This window comes from Callithrix jacchus, chromosome 12 (assembly GCF_049354715.1).
Source record: "Callithrix jacchus isolate 240 chromosome 12, calJac240_pri, whole genome shotgun sequence".
Classification (NCBI taxonomy): domain Eukaryota; kingdom Metazoa; phylum Chordata; class Mammalia; order Primates; family Cebidae; genus Callithrix; species Callithrix jacchus.
This window is the reverse complement of record NC_133513.1, coordinates 56,940,296-56,955,829: the sequence shown is the minus strand read 5'-3', so window position 1 is coordinate 56,955,829 and position 15,534 is coordinate 56,940,296. Positions and strand designations below refer to the sequence as shown.

At 39.4% G+C, this 15,534-nt stretch overlaps 2 protein-coding genes across 17 annotated transcripts in view; one reads left to right on the top strand and one right to left on the bottom strand.

Moving 5' to 3' along the window:
• Positions 1-15,534, bottom strand: part of DNAJC9 (DnaJ heat shock protein family (Hsp40) member C9) — a 54,869-nt gene that overhangs the window by 10,155 nt on the left and 29,180 nt on the right. Inside the window, exon 6 of one of the 3 annotated variants that reach the window (XM_035268015.3) lies at positions 14,273-14,713. The exons of the other annotated variants lie outside the window; for them this stretch is intronic. Coding sequence (XP_035123906.1) covers positions 14,686-14,713 — 28 coding nt within the window. The 3' untranslated portion in view covers positions 14,273-14,685. Of the gene's footprint in view, positions 1-14,272; positions 14,714-15,534 lie in introns of those variants that run through there. 3 annotated transcript variants of the gene reach the window in all.
• The window catches only part of FAM149B1 (family with sequence similarity 149 member B1), a 55,933-nt gene that overhangs the window by 17,192 nt on the left and 23,207 nt on the right, over positions 1-15,534 (top strand). For 10 of the 14 annotated variants that reach the window (XM_054242321.2, XM_078345599.1, XM_078345598.1 and 7 more), the window contains 3 exons: positions 2,815-2,931; positions 5,152-5,319; positions 11,336-11,523. In XM_054242321.2, coding sequence (XP_054098296.1) covers positions 2,815-2,931; positions 5,152-5,319; positions 11,336-11,523 — 473 coding nt within the window. The remainder of the gene's footprint in view (positions 1-2,814; positions 2,932-5,151; positions 5,320-11,335; positions 11,524-15,534) is intronic. The other 4 variants (XM_078345600.1, XM_078345597.1, XM_054242320.2 and 1 more) reach the window with 1 other exon arrangement.

Sequence of the window (15,534 nt, the reverse complement as noted above, 5' to 3'; positions counted from 1 at the left end):
TACACTGTTGTATACAATTAAATTCTCATGTTCACCTAGTTGAAGCAAAGAAAAAGAAAAAAAAAATTCTCATATACACTTGAAACCAGATATCGTCTGTTCAAGAGCTTCCTTCAGAAACTGAAGTACCACTTATTGCACATACCCAAAAGTTATAAAGCCTCTTGTTCTTAAGAATGTAAATCGAACTATCCAAGATGGCCGATCGCTAACATCCCGGGATTGCAGCTCTCAGGGAAGGCGCGGAGAACTAGAGGACGCCACACTTTCAGACAAAGTCTGGTCGCTCACGGAGCAGAAGATCCCCCAGTGGTGGAAACACACGAGTTGCTAGCGCGACTCTCGTGGTCGGCGCAGCGGTTCCGCCGCCACCTCGGCGCAGCAGCGCGCAGCGCAGAGTAAACAAGACCGGTTCCCCTTCTGACCGAGGTTTGGAGCCCCGGGAAGGCAGAGTCGCCTACTACGGAAACAAGAAGGAAGCCCTACAGGAGAATCCTGGGCAGAAAAGCACCATCAGTTTTAACGCCGCTGCTCTGGCCCTGGGAACTAACAACCTGGACGTCCACTCAAGAGACCTAATCTGAAAGTTGGTAATTTCAAAGACGACAGGAGGGTAAATTTACAATGACGGGAAGAAACCAGTGTAAAAAAGCTGAGAATACTCAAAGTCAGAACACCTCTCCCTCTAAAGATGATCACAGCTCCACATCAACAATGGAACAAGGCTTGATGGAGAATGAGCGCCTCCTGATGACAGAATCACTCTTCAAGGAATGGATAATAACACACTTGGGTGAGTTAAAAGAACATGTTGTAGCCCAACGTAAAGAAACTAGGAACTTTGAAAAAAGGTTTGATGAAATCCTATTGAGAATAGACAACTTAGAGAGGAGTATGAGTGAATTAATGGAACTGAAGAATACAATACAGGAACTCCGAGAAGTATGCACAGGTTTAAACACTCGAATTGTTCAAGCAGAAGAAGGGATATCAGAGGTCAAAGTCCAACTTAATGAAATAAAACGTGAAGAAAAGATTAGAGAAAAAAGGATAAAAAGGAATGAGCAAAGTCTCCAAGAAATGTGGGACTATGTGAAAAGACCAAATTTACGTTTGATAGGTGTACCTGAATGCGACGGAGAGAATGAATCCAAGCTGGAAAATACCCTTCAGGATATTATTCAGGAAAATTTTCCTAAACTAGCAAAGCAGGTCAACATTCAACCCCAGGTAATACAGAGAACACCACAAAGATATTCCTCAAGAAGAGCAACCCCAAGGCACATAATCGTTAGATTCACCAGGGTTGAAACGAAGGAGAGGATACTAAGGGCAGCCAGAGAGAAAGGTCAGATAACCCACAAAGGCAAGCCTATCAGACTTACAGCAGATCTCTCGGCAGAAACTCTACAGGCCAGAAGAGAGTGGGGGCCAATATTCAACATCCTCAAAGAACAGAACCTTCAGCCCAGAATTTCATATCCAGCCAAACTAAGCTTCACAACTGAAGGAAATAAAATATTTTATGAACAAGCAAGAACTCAGAGATTTTATTACCACCAGGCCTGCTTTATAAGAGCTTCTGAAAGAAGCATTACACACAGAAAGAAACAACCAGTATTAGCCTTTCTAAAAATACACCAAAAAGTAAAGAGCACCAACATAAAGAAGAATTTACACCAACAAATGGATAAAACAGCCAGTCAACATCAAATGGCAGTAACCCTAAATTTAAATTGACTAAATTCCCAATCAAAAGACACAGCCAAAACCCAATGGCATGTTACATCCAGACCTGTTTCACATGCAAGGATACACAAAGACTCAAAACAAAGGGATGGAGAAAGATTTACCAACCAAATGGAGAGCAAAAATAAATAATAAATAAATAAAAAGCAGGAGTTGCAATTCTTGTATCGGATAAAATAGATTTTAAAGCAACAAAGATATAGTGGTAAAAGGATCAGTGCAACAACAAGAGCTAACGATCCTAACACCCAGATAGGAGACTTAGAGTCAATGAGACAGAAAATTAATAAGAATATCAAGGACTCAAACTCAGATCCAGAACAAGTAAACTTAATAAATATTTATAGAGCTCTCCACTTCAAATACACAAAATATACATTCTTGTCAATACCACATCACACCTACCCATTAGTTTAAATGAAACATTGATTGGCCATTATTAATACCCAATTTTTTTCAAAATAAAGCAATATTTCCATTTACTCTCCCTCTTTCTCTTCCTCTTTCTTCCTCTCCTTTACTTATTTTTTTTTCTTTCCTTCTCTCAAAAAAAAAGAAATCAACTTGTAAACCTATAGATCCAGGTTGGCAATGTCTCTTTCATTGCTTGATTTCCTTTCTTCCCTTCCCTCCCTCCCTCCCTCCCCGCTTCCTCCCTTCCTTCCTCCTTACCGTCCTTATTCCCTTCCTTCCTGCCTTCCTCCGCCCCCCCCAAAAAAAAGAATGTAAATCATAGCTTTCACTAATTTGGTAGGGCCTTTATCCCATTTTGGTTGATTGAATGAGGACTAGTATAGAGCACAAAGGGCAAATTATAGATGTTTGCTTAGATTTCTTGGTTTTTTTTTTTTAACTCCTAGGCTATAGATTTATCTTTTCTATCTCCATTCTATGGAAGAGAGATACACCTGTATTAAGGCTCTGGACTCACATTTTCTCATTCTTAATCAGTATCAGACTACCAGACTTTTATATAGAACTATCAAATGTGTTTAAAATATATCTAGATTTTGTATGTATGCCAGTGAAGGTGCTTAATTTTGTCTATGTTTGTTCATTTTGAAGGATTCTAGGTAGGCAGATCATCACTCCAAGTGAAGGTTACAGACTGTATCCTAGGTCCCCTTCTGCTATTTCAGCTTCATATGAAACAACCTTGTCTCAAGAAAGAGATTCTACTATGTGAGTATCCATTATGTAAGTATTTCAATGTGCCCTAATATGCAAGTATTATATCCTAACAGTTGTACTAAGGGATTAAAATACTTATTCCTACTTACTGGTATTTAGTAAAGCATAGCAAATTCTGTAAGATCGTCCATAGTCTTTGCGTATATTAAAGTTTTGCTATGTAATTTTTTTTGTTCAAAAAGTTAGACCTTTCCTGGAGTGTATTAGTCAGTTTTCTGTTGCTTATGACAGAGTACCTGAAACTGGGCAATTTATAAGAAAAAGAAAGTGATTTCTTACAGTTCTGGAGGCTAAAAAGTCCAAGGTCAAGGGGCAGCATCTGGGAGGACCTTCTTGCTGGTGGGGACTCTCTGCAGGGACCCAGGGCAGTGCAGGGATTCACATGACAAGGGGGCTGTGCATGCTAATGTGGCAACTCAGGTTTCTTTCTCTTATTATGAAGCTACCTTTATAATAAGCTTTATAATAAAGCCCCCTTCCTTGATAACTGATTAATCACAAGGGCAGAATCTCCATGATCCAATTACCCCTTAAAGGCTCCACCTCTCAACACTGCCAGATTAGGGACTGAACTGCAACATTAATTTTGGAGGGGACAAATATTCAAACCATATAATAGTGCTTAAGGATATTCTTGTTATTCAGGTCTAGGTATCTTATTTACATCTATATATAAATATGGACACTTTCCTCTTGGCATAATTGTTTAAATTGAATGTTTTTTTAAATGTAGAAGTCTAAGAAAAAGACTTTAAAACTTTTTTAAAAAAAGTTGAAAAAGTGATTTTTAAATTATTACAATTACAATTATTAATTATAATTTAATCTCTTTAGAGAAGTTAAACTTCAAAGTAATTTTTAAATGGTTAAATCTTTTGAACACCTCAGACTTTTAAAACAGCAGTAAAATAAACCCAAATATCATTACTTTGAAACCCATGCTTATGCTTAAATCTACTGTAAAATATAATATCATCATTTTAATTCACTTAAAAAAAGTATTCCTATTCTTTTTCCCATTTTTACTTATTTGATACCTTCCAAGAGTTGTAGGAATACTTTGGTGCTTTCTTGGGCTTGTGGTAATCTCTCCAGACCACAAAGTAAAACATTACTGTTAGGGTTATGGGATCTGGGTTATCAACTGATTTTTGGTCAGATAATGGTATTTGTTTGCTGTTCCTAAAGTGATTTAAACTCAAGCTGCTGGTCATTAGGCATTCTTTTTCAATTTAAATCTCTTGTATTATATGGATAAGTTAAGTTTACTCCTTTTATACAATATGAAAAATTTTACAGCCTAATGTCTTCCACAGAAATGATGTATTCTTTCATTCTCTCTGATCAAAATTACATAACTCATATCCTGCTATTAGGATATATTGACCTGATCTGTTAGTGTAAACTTTATATGTGCCTTATTTTATAACTATCAATGGTAGATCCATTTAGAAATTTAATTTTCAAGGAAATAAGAAATCAAGTCTGAGCAATTAGTTCATCCTTTTTAAGACATCTGGCTAAATGACCATTCTGCAACATTGTATTCTGCAATGTGAGAAGGATATGAGATTTGGGAGGAGCCAAGGGCAGAATGCCCAAATCTCATTGTGAATTATAACCCCCAGTGCTAGTGGGGCCAGGTAGGAAGTGTTTGAGTCATGGGAGAGGAACCCTTATGGCTTTGTACTGTCTTTGCGATAGTGAGTTCCTGTGACATGTGGTCATTTAAAAGTGTGTGGCACCTCCTCTCCCATACACATTCTCTCTTGCTCCTGCTCCCACTGAACCTTCTACCATGAGTAAAAGCTTTGTAAGGCCTCTACAGAAGCAGATGCCAGCACTATGCTTCCTGTACAGCCTCCAGAACTGTGAGCCAATTAAACCTCTTTTCTTATAAATTACCTGGTTTCAAATGTTTCTTTACAGCAAGGCAAGGATGACCTAATACATAGCTATAGCTGTTTGTACCTGAAAAGACAGCAAGCAGTATCAGATAGTCCACAGCATATGTAGGCAGAATAGGTCTATGACCAGAATTTAATCTTCCTGTTCTGAGAAATGAGAAATAACCCATTTTTGAGGCTTAGAATAGTCCAGGAAGGTATTGCCAGGGCAAGAGGACTTTCAGCTGAAACTCATGTAACTGTGTTACCGTAAAAACTGTTTATGTTTACACAATTAATATTTACTTCTTTTTTCCTCTCCAAGATTTTGTATAAGGGGGAAGAAGTTACATTTTTCCTCTTGTTATGCTCATAAAGCATCTTCCATTGCCAAATCCTCTAGCTTTTCTTCTATGGAGAAAGATGAGGAAGACTCTATAATTGTCTTGGAAGGAATACTTGAGGAATACCTAGCATTCGACCATACAGATATGTGAGTATTATGTCTTTTAAGCTTTTTACTCCCCTCTTATTTTGTGTATGAATACCTGTTTTTTCTAAATGGTGCTACCAATATTATCTATAATTAGATATATGCCAGTTTCTGTTATTTATTTTATGTTATTTCTCAGGTATCCAGAATTTATCTTTTCACTTATTGCTTCTGTATACTAGGCTTCCTTGTATATTTCATACCTTCACACATCATTTTCCTGTTCCTGAGATTGAAGATTTTAAAATAAGTTTATTTTGTTTCCCACATAGTTTGATTTTACTCTTTTGCAAATTATCACCAGTTCTGACGTGTGCTGCGTCCGGCGCTGCCCAAGGGTTCAAAGACCTAAGAGGGAATGGTGGGGAATAAAGAAAGACACAGACACAGACACAGACATAGAGAAATCTGAGCAAGGTGGCTCAAGAGATGAGGATGTCAGGCTCTTTGGCCCCGATCTGTATCAGTGTGCTTTATTTTATATGTTTACAAAGCACATAGCAGAGGGAGGGTACAGCTACTTAGAACAGCCTGTGGTTAAAATTCTAATACATCAGTTAACATACTTCAGCTAAAAACTATCTTGCAGCAAGGTCAGTGAAAGCTGGTTATCTTTCTCTAAGCCCATCTGTCCTACTCCAAGATAGACACATCCACCTATTATGGTTTCACTTCTCTGAAGTTTAACCAAAGTTCACAGCAGCCTTGCTGCTGATCCCCCCAGAGAGCGGGTGGGCTATTCTGGCTCCCTACAACCAGTGAATGATAATTTTAAAAGAGCAGTTGAAGAGATATGAACTTGCTTACATAAATCCTATTTGAAAAAGGTATATACACAGCCAGCCGTAGTGGCTCATGCCTGTAATCCCAGCACTTTGGGAGGCTGAGACAGGCAGATCACTTGAGGTCAGGAGTTCGAGATGAGCCTGGCCAATGTGGTGAAACACCCTCTCTGTGAAAAATACAAAAATTAGTTGGGCATGGTGGTATACACCTCTAATCTCAGCTACTTGGGAGGTTGAGGCCAGAGAATCGCTTGAACCCTAGAGGCGGAGGTTGCAGTGAGCCAATATCACACCACTGCACTCCAACCTGGGTGACAGCGAGATTCCATCTCCAAAAAACGAAACAAATCAAGAAAAGAAAAAGGTAAATACAGTTTGTATAAAACGTTATGATTGGCACAGATTTTACAATTAATAATTCTATTTATATCTATTCTTACTATATTCTAACAGTAGTCCTATCACATAGATATGATTTATCTTTTTTACAGGATAGGTGAGAATCAGAGTAGTTAAATGATTTATCTAAAGTAAAGCTAAAACCAAAACCTTATTCACCTGATTCTCAATCTAGTCTTCTTTTCACTATTCCATGCTACTTTTCTGAAACATTAGCCTCTTAAACTATTCCTCTAAGCCTTTAAAAGTTCCAGAATTGGGCCGGGCACAGTGGCTGATGCCTGTAATCCCAGCACTTTGGGTGGCTGAGGTGGGCAGGTCATGAGGTCAAGAGATCAAGACCATCCTGGCCAACATGGTCAAACTCTGTCCCTCTCTACTAAAAATACAAAAATTAGCTGGGGGTGGTGGCGCATGTCTGTAGTAGTCCCAGCCACTCTAGAGGTTGAGGCAGGAAAACTGCTTGAACCCAGGAGGCAGAGGTTGCAGTAAGCTGAGATCACGCCACTGCACTCCAGTCTGGCGACAGAGTGAGACTCTGTCTCAAAAAAAAAAAAGTTCCAGAATTGATATTCACAGCAGCGGGTGGATCACGAGGTCAACAGATCGAGACCATCCTGGTCAACATAGTGAAACCCCGTCTCTACTAAAAATTACAAAAAATTAGCTGGGCACGGTGGCGCGTGCCTGTAATCCCAGCTACTCAGGAGGCTGAGGCAGGAGAATTGCCTGAACCCAGGGGGCGGAGGTTGCGGTGAGCCGAGATTGCGCCGAGCCGAGATTGCGCCATTGCACTCCAGCCTGGGTAACAAGAGCGAAACTCCGTCTCAAAAAAAAAAAAAAAAGAAAATGAGTGAAAATTTCTCTTTAGGCTGTGCAGCTGTCTAGTTAGTATTACATCACATGATTCTGGACGCATTTTTTTCCCCATTGTATTTCCTGCTGAGCCATGTTCACTCACATATCACTCATGTGCACACAGCCCTAGGGTCAGCTAAATATAAGCCAGGTTTCTATACATAATGCCACTGAGCTAGAATTGTAAGCAGTTCTTTTGGTTTTCCAAAGACTGCCCCCTTCCCTTTCACTTCTCCTGGCCTATGTCAGATTACTTCTGTTTTCCATTTTTTCCTCAAATCAAAGGTCGTCTTCTTTGGTTTAAGTTTATGAAAAATAAATCTGATCTAACTAATTTTATATGTGATGTGAATGGCTGATAGTGTCCCCATGGCATCTCTTTCTCTTTTTCTGATAGTTAACCAAAATGAATTTTCAGGTAACATGTGGATGATTTTAGAATGGCAGCCTTCCCTTTAGAGATACCTCTAAGATGTCTTCTAAAATGACAGAGTAGTTGGACCTTTAGAATGTTCCTTATTGAAAAGATTGAGAGTTGAAAAATAAACCAAAACACCTATAGGACATCAGTGTAATCAGTAATTTCAGCAAATGATTTTACTACAAATGGAAAAACCATCTGGAAAAAATATAAGGTCCCTAACTTATTCTTTCCATAAAAATAAACTTCACACATTAAAAAAATTAAATATGACAAATGAAATCATATACATTTAGAAAAAACAAAATATGGGAGACTGTTGTAAACAATATAATTTGGGAATGAAGGCCTTTTTAACTATAACACAAAACCTACAAATCATAACAAATTCTTAAATGACTATATAAAATAAATTTCTACATAGAAAAAACCTCATTTCTAGAATACAATGCTGCTGTGAAAAAATAAATGTAAAAATAGAAAAAAGCTAATTTCTACAGTAGGAATTGAAAACAAACTCAAAGTCAAAAAACAAATGACACACTAGGCAAAAATGTTTGTAGTTCATTCACAGAGAAGAGTTAATTTCCTTAATATATACATCAATAAAGAAAAGACTAAAGACAAAGGATATCAACATAAAAATAAAATATATTTTAAACGTAAATGAAATTCAACCTCATTTGTAATTAGAGATACAAATTAAAACTATAATGAGGCACTTTTATCTGTTAGATTGGCAGAGAACAAAAGATAAAGAAGTTTGATAATTCCTTGAGTGGAGGACCTAGAAATAGAAATTCCATTTGACCCAGCAATCCCATTACTGGGTATATATCCAAAGGACTATAAATTGTTCTACTATAAGGACACATGCACACGAATGTTCATTGCAGCACTGTTTACAATAGCAAAGACCTGGAACCAACCCAAATGCCCATCGATGATAGACTGGACTGGGAAAATGTGGCACATATACACCATGGAATATTATGCAGCAATCAAAAACGATGAGTTCGTGTCCTTTGTAGGGACATGGAGGAATCTGGAGAACATCATTCTCAGCAAACTGACACAAGAACAGAAAATGAAATACTGCATGTTCTCACTCATAGGCAGGTGATGAACAATGAGAACACATGGACACAGGGAGGGGAGCACTACACACTGGGGTCTATTGGGGGGAATAGGGGAGGGACAGTGGGTGGAGGGAGCTGGCGAGGGATAGCATGGGGAGAAATGCCAGATGTGGGTGAAGGGGAGGAAGGTAGCAAATCACACTGCCACGTGTGTACCTATGCAACTATCTTGCATGTTCTGCACATGTACCCCAAAACCTAAAATGCAATTAAAAAAAAATTCCTTGAGTGGGTAAACAGACATATTCTTTTACCATTGGGCCATGTAACTTTTTTAGAGGAAATCTGGCAATATCTTTTAAATTGAAATGCAATATTTTTAAAATTTCAATTTCAATTAAATTGAAATCCTTTAACCCAATAAGCTTATTTATAGGAATTTATTCTACAGAGATAATTGCTTATGAAGCCAAAGAACTATGCCTAAGGATAATCAATTTGCACATTGACTATAAGAGCCAAAGATTGGTTGATCAATAAGAGGCAAGTTAAGATACAGTACGCACAATGGAATATTCTGCAGTTGTTTTTTACGAGGCAGATTAATATGTTTTGTTTTGTTTTATTTTTTTGAGACAGAGTTTCACTTTGTTGCCCAGGCTGGAGTGCAATAGCATGATCTCACTCACTGCAAACTCCTTCTCCTTGGTTCAAGCAATTCTCCTGCTTCAGCCTCCTGAGTAGCTGGGATTACAGGCGTGCACCACCATGCCCAGCTAATTTTTGTATTTTTAGTAGAGACAGAGTTTTGCCATCTTGACCAGGCTCCTCTCAAACTCCTGACTTCAAGTAATTCATCCCTCGTGGCCTCCCAAAGTGCTGGGATTACAGGCATGAACCACGGAACCCAGCCTAGATTAATATGTATTGATAGGGATCAAGGGCCAAGATACATTGTTAAATAAAGAACAAGGGAGTACAGTGTATAATGTAACTGTTTCTCTAGAACAACATTTGCTTCTGGGCATGGGGACTGGAAGCCAGAAATGTAGGCAACATCTTTTTCACTATACATCCTTCTGTACAATTTGAATTTTTTTCATCACATTATGTTGTCTCTTCTAAAAAGAAATATAAATTTAAACACAATTAATACTACTCACCATACTCCCCCACCTAATGTCAGGCTAAGTCTTCTTAGGGAAGGCAGAGATGAGAGTCTGTAGCTATGCTGCATAAGCCTTATTGCACCCTTCTTTCCTGCCTACACTTTCTTAATACTTGAGATCTCTGTTGCCCTAGGGGTAACTTTCACTGTAGAGACCTGGAGTTATTTATTCCTATTCTAAGCCAGCTTCAGAATTTGTTTTGTCTTAGTTTCTATAATACATCTATCTTAGGTGAGCACAACTATCAGCTAGATTCTTTCCCCCAGAACTCCAGGGATATTGATATTCCCATCTGATGAAGCAGAGATAGACTTGGCTAACTGTGACTTTCTGGGCTACAGACACAAGTGTCTCCAGAAGAGCCTCAGACAAGTGCCTGTTCTGTTTAGCTTCCCTCCTTTTCCTTTCTAACCAATTACCAAATATTTTTTTGGCTTAGTAAAGTTATACTAATTTTAATAATTTGGGTGGAATGTTTCTCTAATGAATCATTGCTTCAAGTATAATAATTACACAGCATCATGACAATGCCATGCACATGATTAAATATCACATTAATATTAATCTAAGGGCCAGGTGCAGTGGCTCATGCCAGTAATCCCAGAACTTTTGGAGGCTGAGGCAGGTGGATCACATGAGGTCAGGAATTTAAGAACAGCCTAGCCAACATGGTGAAACCCCATCTCTAGTAAAAATACAAATATTAGCTGAGCATGATGGCAGGCTCCTGTACTCCCACCTACTCGGGAGGCTGAGGCAGGAGAATGGCTTGAACCCAGGAGACAAAGGTTGCAGTGAGCCAAGATCAAGCCACTGCACTCCAGCCTGGGCAACAGAGTGAGACTCCATGTCAAAACAAACAAAAATTAAGTTTTCTCTGTTAAAACAAAAAATATTATTTCTGTGTTCTTTACTATTATAACTGATTGCACAATTGACAATACTCATTCATTTAAAGCTAAAAGACACAAAATCAGTAGTTGGACCTTTAGAATGTTCCTAATTGAAAAATAAGCCAAAACATGTATGGGAAATTAGTGAATGCAATAATGATTCTTAGACTTCTTTTTCTTGTTCTAGTTTTTGGCCGAATAGTGGGATGGAGTGGGGATAAAAAGGAAAATGCAGTCTCCTCTGTTGAGAACTGCCTTAGTTCACAAGAAGCCTTGTACATGTGCTCATATGCTGGGCGGGCAGCAGGGCAGGCAGGTGGGAACACCAATCCTTCCTAAGAAACACAAAGGACAATGGTGAACATTCAGTGAAGAATAATCATAAAATCTTTCCCTCTTGCTTCTTTTACAGGGAAGAGGGATTTCATGGGAAGAAATCAGAAGCAGCTACAGAGAAACAGAAATTAGGGTATCCTCCCATTGCTCCGTTTTACTGCATGAAAGAGGATGTCCTTGCTTATGTGTTTGACAATGTATGGAGCAAGGTTGTGAGCTGTATGGAGCAGTTGACACGTAGTCACTGGGAAGGATTTGCCTCTGGTAAGGATCTTTGTGAAAATAATGTAAAAAAAAAATTGCTTATGATTTCTAAACCCTAACCAGTCTATTAGATGATATGCTTCATTAGTGCAAAAGGTGCATATGCACCAGGCACAGCGGCTCATGCCTATAATACTAACACTTTGGGAGGCCAAGGAGAAGGATCACTTGAGCCCAGGTGGTTGAGACCAGCGTGGGCAACATAGTGAGATCCTATCTCTATAAAAAATAAAAAATTAGCCAGACATGGTGGCACACACTTGTAGTTGCAGCTATGCAAGACGTTGAGGTGGGAGCATCACTTGATCCCAGGAGGTCAAGGATTCTTAGCCTTCAGTGAGCTATGATTGCACCACTGCACTGTAGCCTGGGCATAAGAGACTCTGTCTCAAAAAAAAAAAGTGGATATGAGAGAGTAGGAAAAACCTAAGTGTTTTTTCCTACTCTCACATATCACAACATGTCTGATACCAGTGGGTAGAGTTTTTTCCCCCACAACACAAGCAATTCTGACACCACATTCTCCAGCAGACATCAATGTGGTACCCTGTAATTCAATTCAGTTCTGACACAGTCTGCCAGGAGATACTGTCAGATCCCACAAATTAAGGGTCCAGTCCCACTACCCCCAACTTCAGATGCCAGTTGCAAGCTCCAAGTTGTGACCTGTACTTCTGACCAACCAGCTATTTAGGGCTCTCTGAACCTAGTCCTTTAGAGTTTTTTGTGGAAGTTTCATTTTGTAGGCATGATTAAATTGTTGGCCATCGCTGATTAACTTGACCTTTAGCCCCTGTCTTCTCCCTAGAGGTCAAGGATGGAGCTGAAAAACTGAAAAAGTTCCAACCTTCTAATTTCATGATTGGTTCCCCTGCCAACCACTGTCTCCCTACCCAATCCTCAGACTATCCAGGAGCCCCTAACCACCAGCCATATCATTAGCATACAAAAAACACTTACCACTTTGGGTATTCTAAGAGTTTTAGGAGCTGTGTGTCATAAACCAGGGGTAGAGGCCAAATATGTTTATTGTCATCTCATGATATGATATGATATGATATGACCATACATTTAGCCTCTGCCCCTGATTTCAGATCACAGTGGGTGTGATTTATGTTTGTATTCCCCACAGAAACTAACAAGTATTTAGTAAATCTTTGAGAATGAGTAGATAAATAAAAAGGCCTACACTATGATTAGACAGAGCTTGCACTTTCTCTTTGAATATAATGATTTATGATGAAATATCATGTGCAAGTAGCATGTTTTTTAAACTGCTGTATTAAAGTATAATCAATATATAATAAACCACACAGTTTTTTCTTTCCATTTTATTTTTTATGTATTCAGAGAGTACAAGTGCCAGTTTCTTATGTGTATGTATTTCTTAGTGGTGAAGTCTGGGTCTTTCGTGTACCCATCACTCGAATAATGAATATTGTACTCACTAGGTAATTTTTCAACTCTTGCCACCCTCCCACCTTCACACCTTTTGGAGTCTTCAGTGTTTCTTATTCCACTCTGTATGTCCATATGTACCATTGTTTAGCTCTCGCTTGTAAGTGAGAACATGTGGTATTTGACTTTCTGTTTCTGAGTTATGTTGCTAGTATAATGGCCTCCAGCTCCATCTATGTTGCTTCAAAAGACATGATTTCATTCTTTTGTATGGCCAAGTAGTAGTCCGTAGTATATGTGTACTCCATTTTATTTATCCAGTCCTCTCTTGATGGACACTTAGGTTGATTCCCTATCTTTGCTACTGTGAATAGTGGAGCAATAAACATGTGAGTGTGAATAAGTATATATTTTTTGAGACAGAGTTTCACTCTTGTCACCCAGGCTGGAGTGCAGTGGCGCAATCTTGGTTCACTACAACCTCCACCTCCTGGGTTCAAGTGATTCTCCTGCCTCAGCCTCCTGAGTAGCTGGGATTACAGGTGCATGCCACCATGCCCAGCTAATGTTTTATATTTTTAGTAGAGATAAGGTTTCACCATGTTGGCCAGGTTGGTCTTGAACTCCTGACCTCAGGTGATCCGCCTGCCTCGGCCTCCCAAAGTGCTGGGATTACAGGCATGAGCCACTGTACTCGGCTATAAGTATCTTTTTGATATAATGATTTCTCTTTGCATATATACTCAGTAGAGCAGCTGCTGGATCAAATGGTAGTTCTATTTTTAGTTCTTTGGAAAATCTCCATGCTCTTTTCCATAAAGGCTGTACTAACTTACTTCCCCACAGACTATATAAGTGTTCCCTTTTCTCTGCATCCTTGCCAATGTCTGTCATTTTTCATATGTTTGTTGGATGCTTAGATGTCTTCTTTTGAAAAATATCTGTTCATGTCCTGTTTTGTTTGTTTCTCTCTCAGATCTCTCTCTCTCTCTCTCTCTGTACAGTGGCACAGTCACAGCTCACTGCAGCCTTGACCTTCTTGGCTCAAGTGATCCTCCCACTTCAACCTCCTGAGTAGCTGGGACCACAGGAATACATTACCACACCTGGCTAATTTTTTGTATATTTTTGTAGAGATAGGGTTTACCCACGTTGCCCAGGCTGGTCTCAAACTCCTGGGCTCAAGCATTCTGCCCTTCTTGGCCTTCCAAAGTACTGGGATTACAGGTGTGAGCCACCATGCCCAGCCTGTTCATGTTCTTTTTCCCCTTTTAAATAGGGTTTGTTTTTGTTTGTTTGTTTGTTTTTGGATGATCAATGTGTCCTGCAATTCACATTAATTCTTGCAGCTTTAAATAGGGTTATTTATTGTTTTCGGAGAGATCCAAGATGGCTGATCACTAACAGCTCAGGATTGTAGCTCCCAGTGAAAGCTCAGAGAACGAGAGGACGCCACACTTTCAGATGAATTTTCGTCACTCACGGACCGGCAGATTTCTAGTGGAGGAGCCCCACGGGGCACCAGCGCGACTCTTTTGGCCAGCGCAGCGGTTTTGCCGGCGCCTTGGCGCGGCAGCTCTTCATGCAGAGTAAACGGGACTGGTTCCCTTACTGACCGGTGTTTGGAGCTCCAGGAAGGCAGAGCTGCTTGTTGCGGACTCAAGAAGGAAGCCAGACCAGCGATTCCCGGCAGAAGAGCACCGTCAGTCTTATCGCTGCTATTTTGGCCAGCGCAGTGGGTTGCTTGAATCCCAGCACCAGGAATCAATAAATTGGACGTGGACTCAGAAACCTAATTAGAAAGGCGGTAATTGTAAAGACGACAGATGGATAAATTTATAATAAAGGGAAAAAAACCAGCCTAAGAAGGCCGAGCATACCCAAAATCAGAACCCCTCTCCCTCTACAGGGGATTGCAGTTTCTCATCAGCAATGGAACAAGCCCTGATGGAAAAGGACTGTGTTCCATTATCTGAAGTAGGCTTCAGAAGGTGAATGATAAGAAACTTCTGGGAATTAAAAGAACTTGTTCTAACCCAATGTAAAGAAACTAAGAACTTTGAAAAAAGGTTTGATGAAATGCTGAAAAGAATAGACAATATAGAGAGGAATATAAATGAACTAATGGAGTTGAAAAATACAACACGAGAATTTAGCGAAATATGCACAAGTTTAAATAGCAGAATGGATCAAGCAGAAGAAAGGATATCAGAGGTCGAAGACCAACTTAATGAAATAAAATGACAAGACAAGAATAGAGAAAAAAGGATGAAAAGGAATGAGCAAAGTCTCCAAGAAATATGGGACTATGTGAAAAGACCCAATCTACGTTTCATTGGTGTACCTGAATGTGATGGAGAGAATGAATCCAAGCTGGAAAATACTTTTCAGGATATCATCCAGGAAAATTTTCCCAATCTAGCAAAGCAGGACACTATTCAACCCCAGGTAATACAGAGAACACCACAAAGATATTCCTCAAGAAGAGCAACTCCAAGGCACATAATCGTCAGATTCACCAGGATTGAAAAGGAGAAAATACTAAGGGCAGCCAGAGAGAAAGGCCAGGTTACCCATAAAGGGAAGCATATTAGACTTACAGCAGATCTCTCA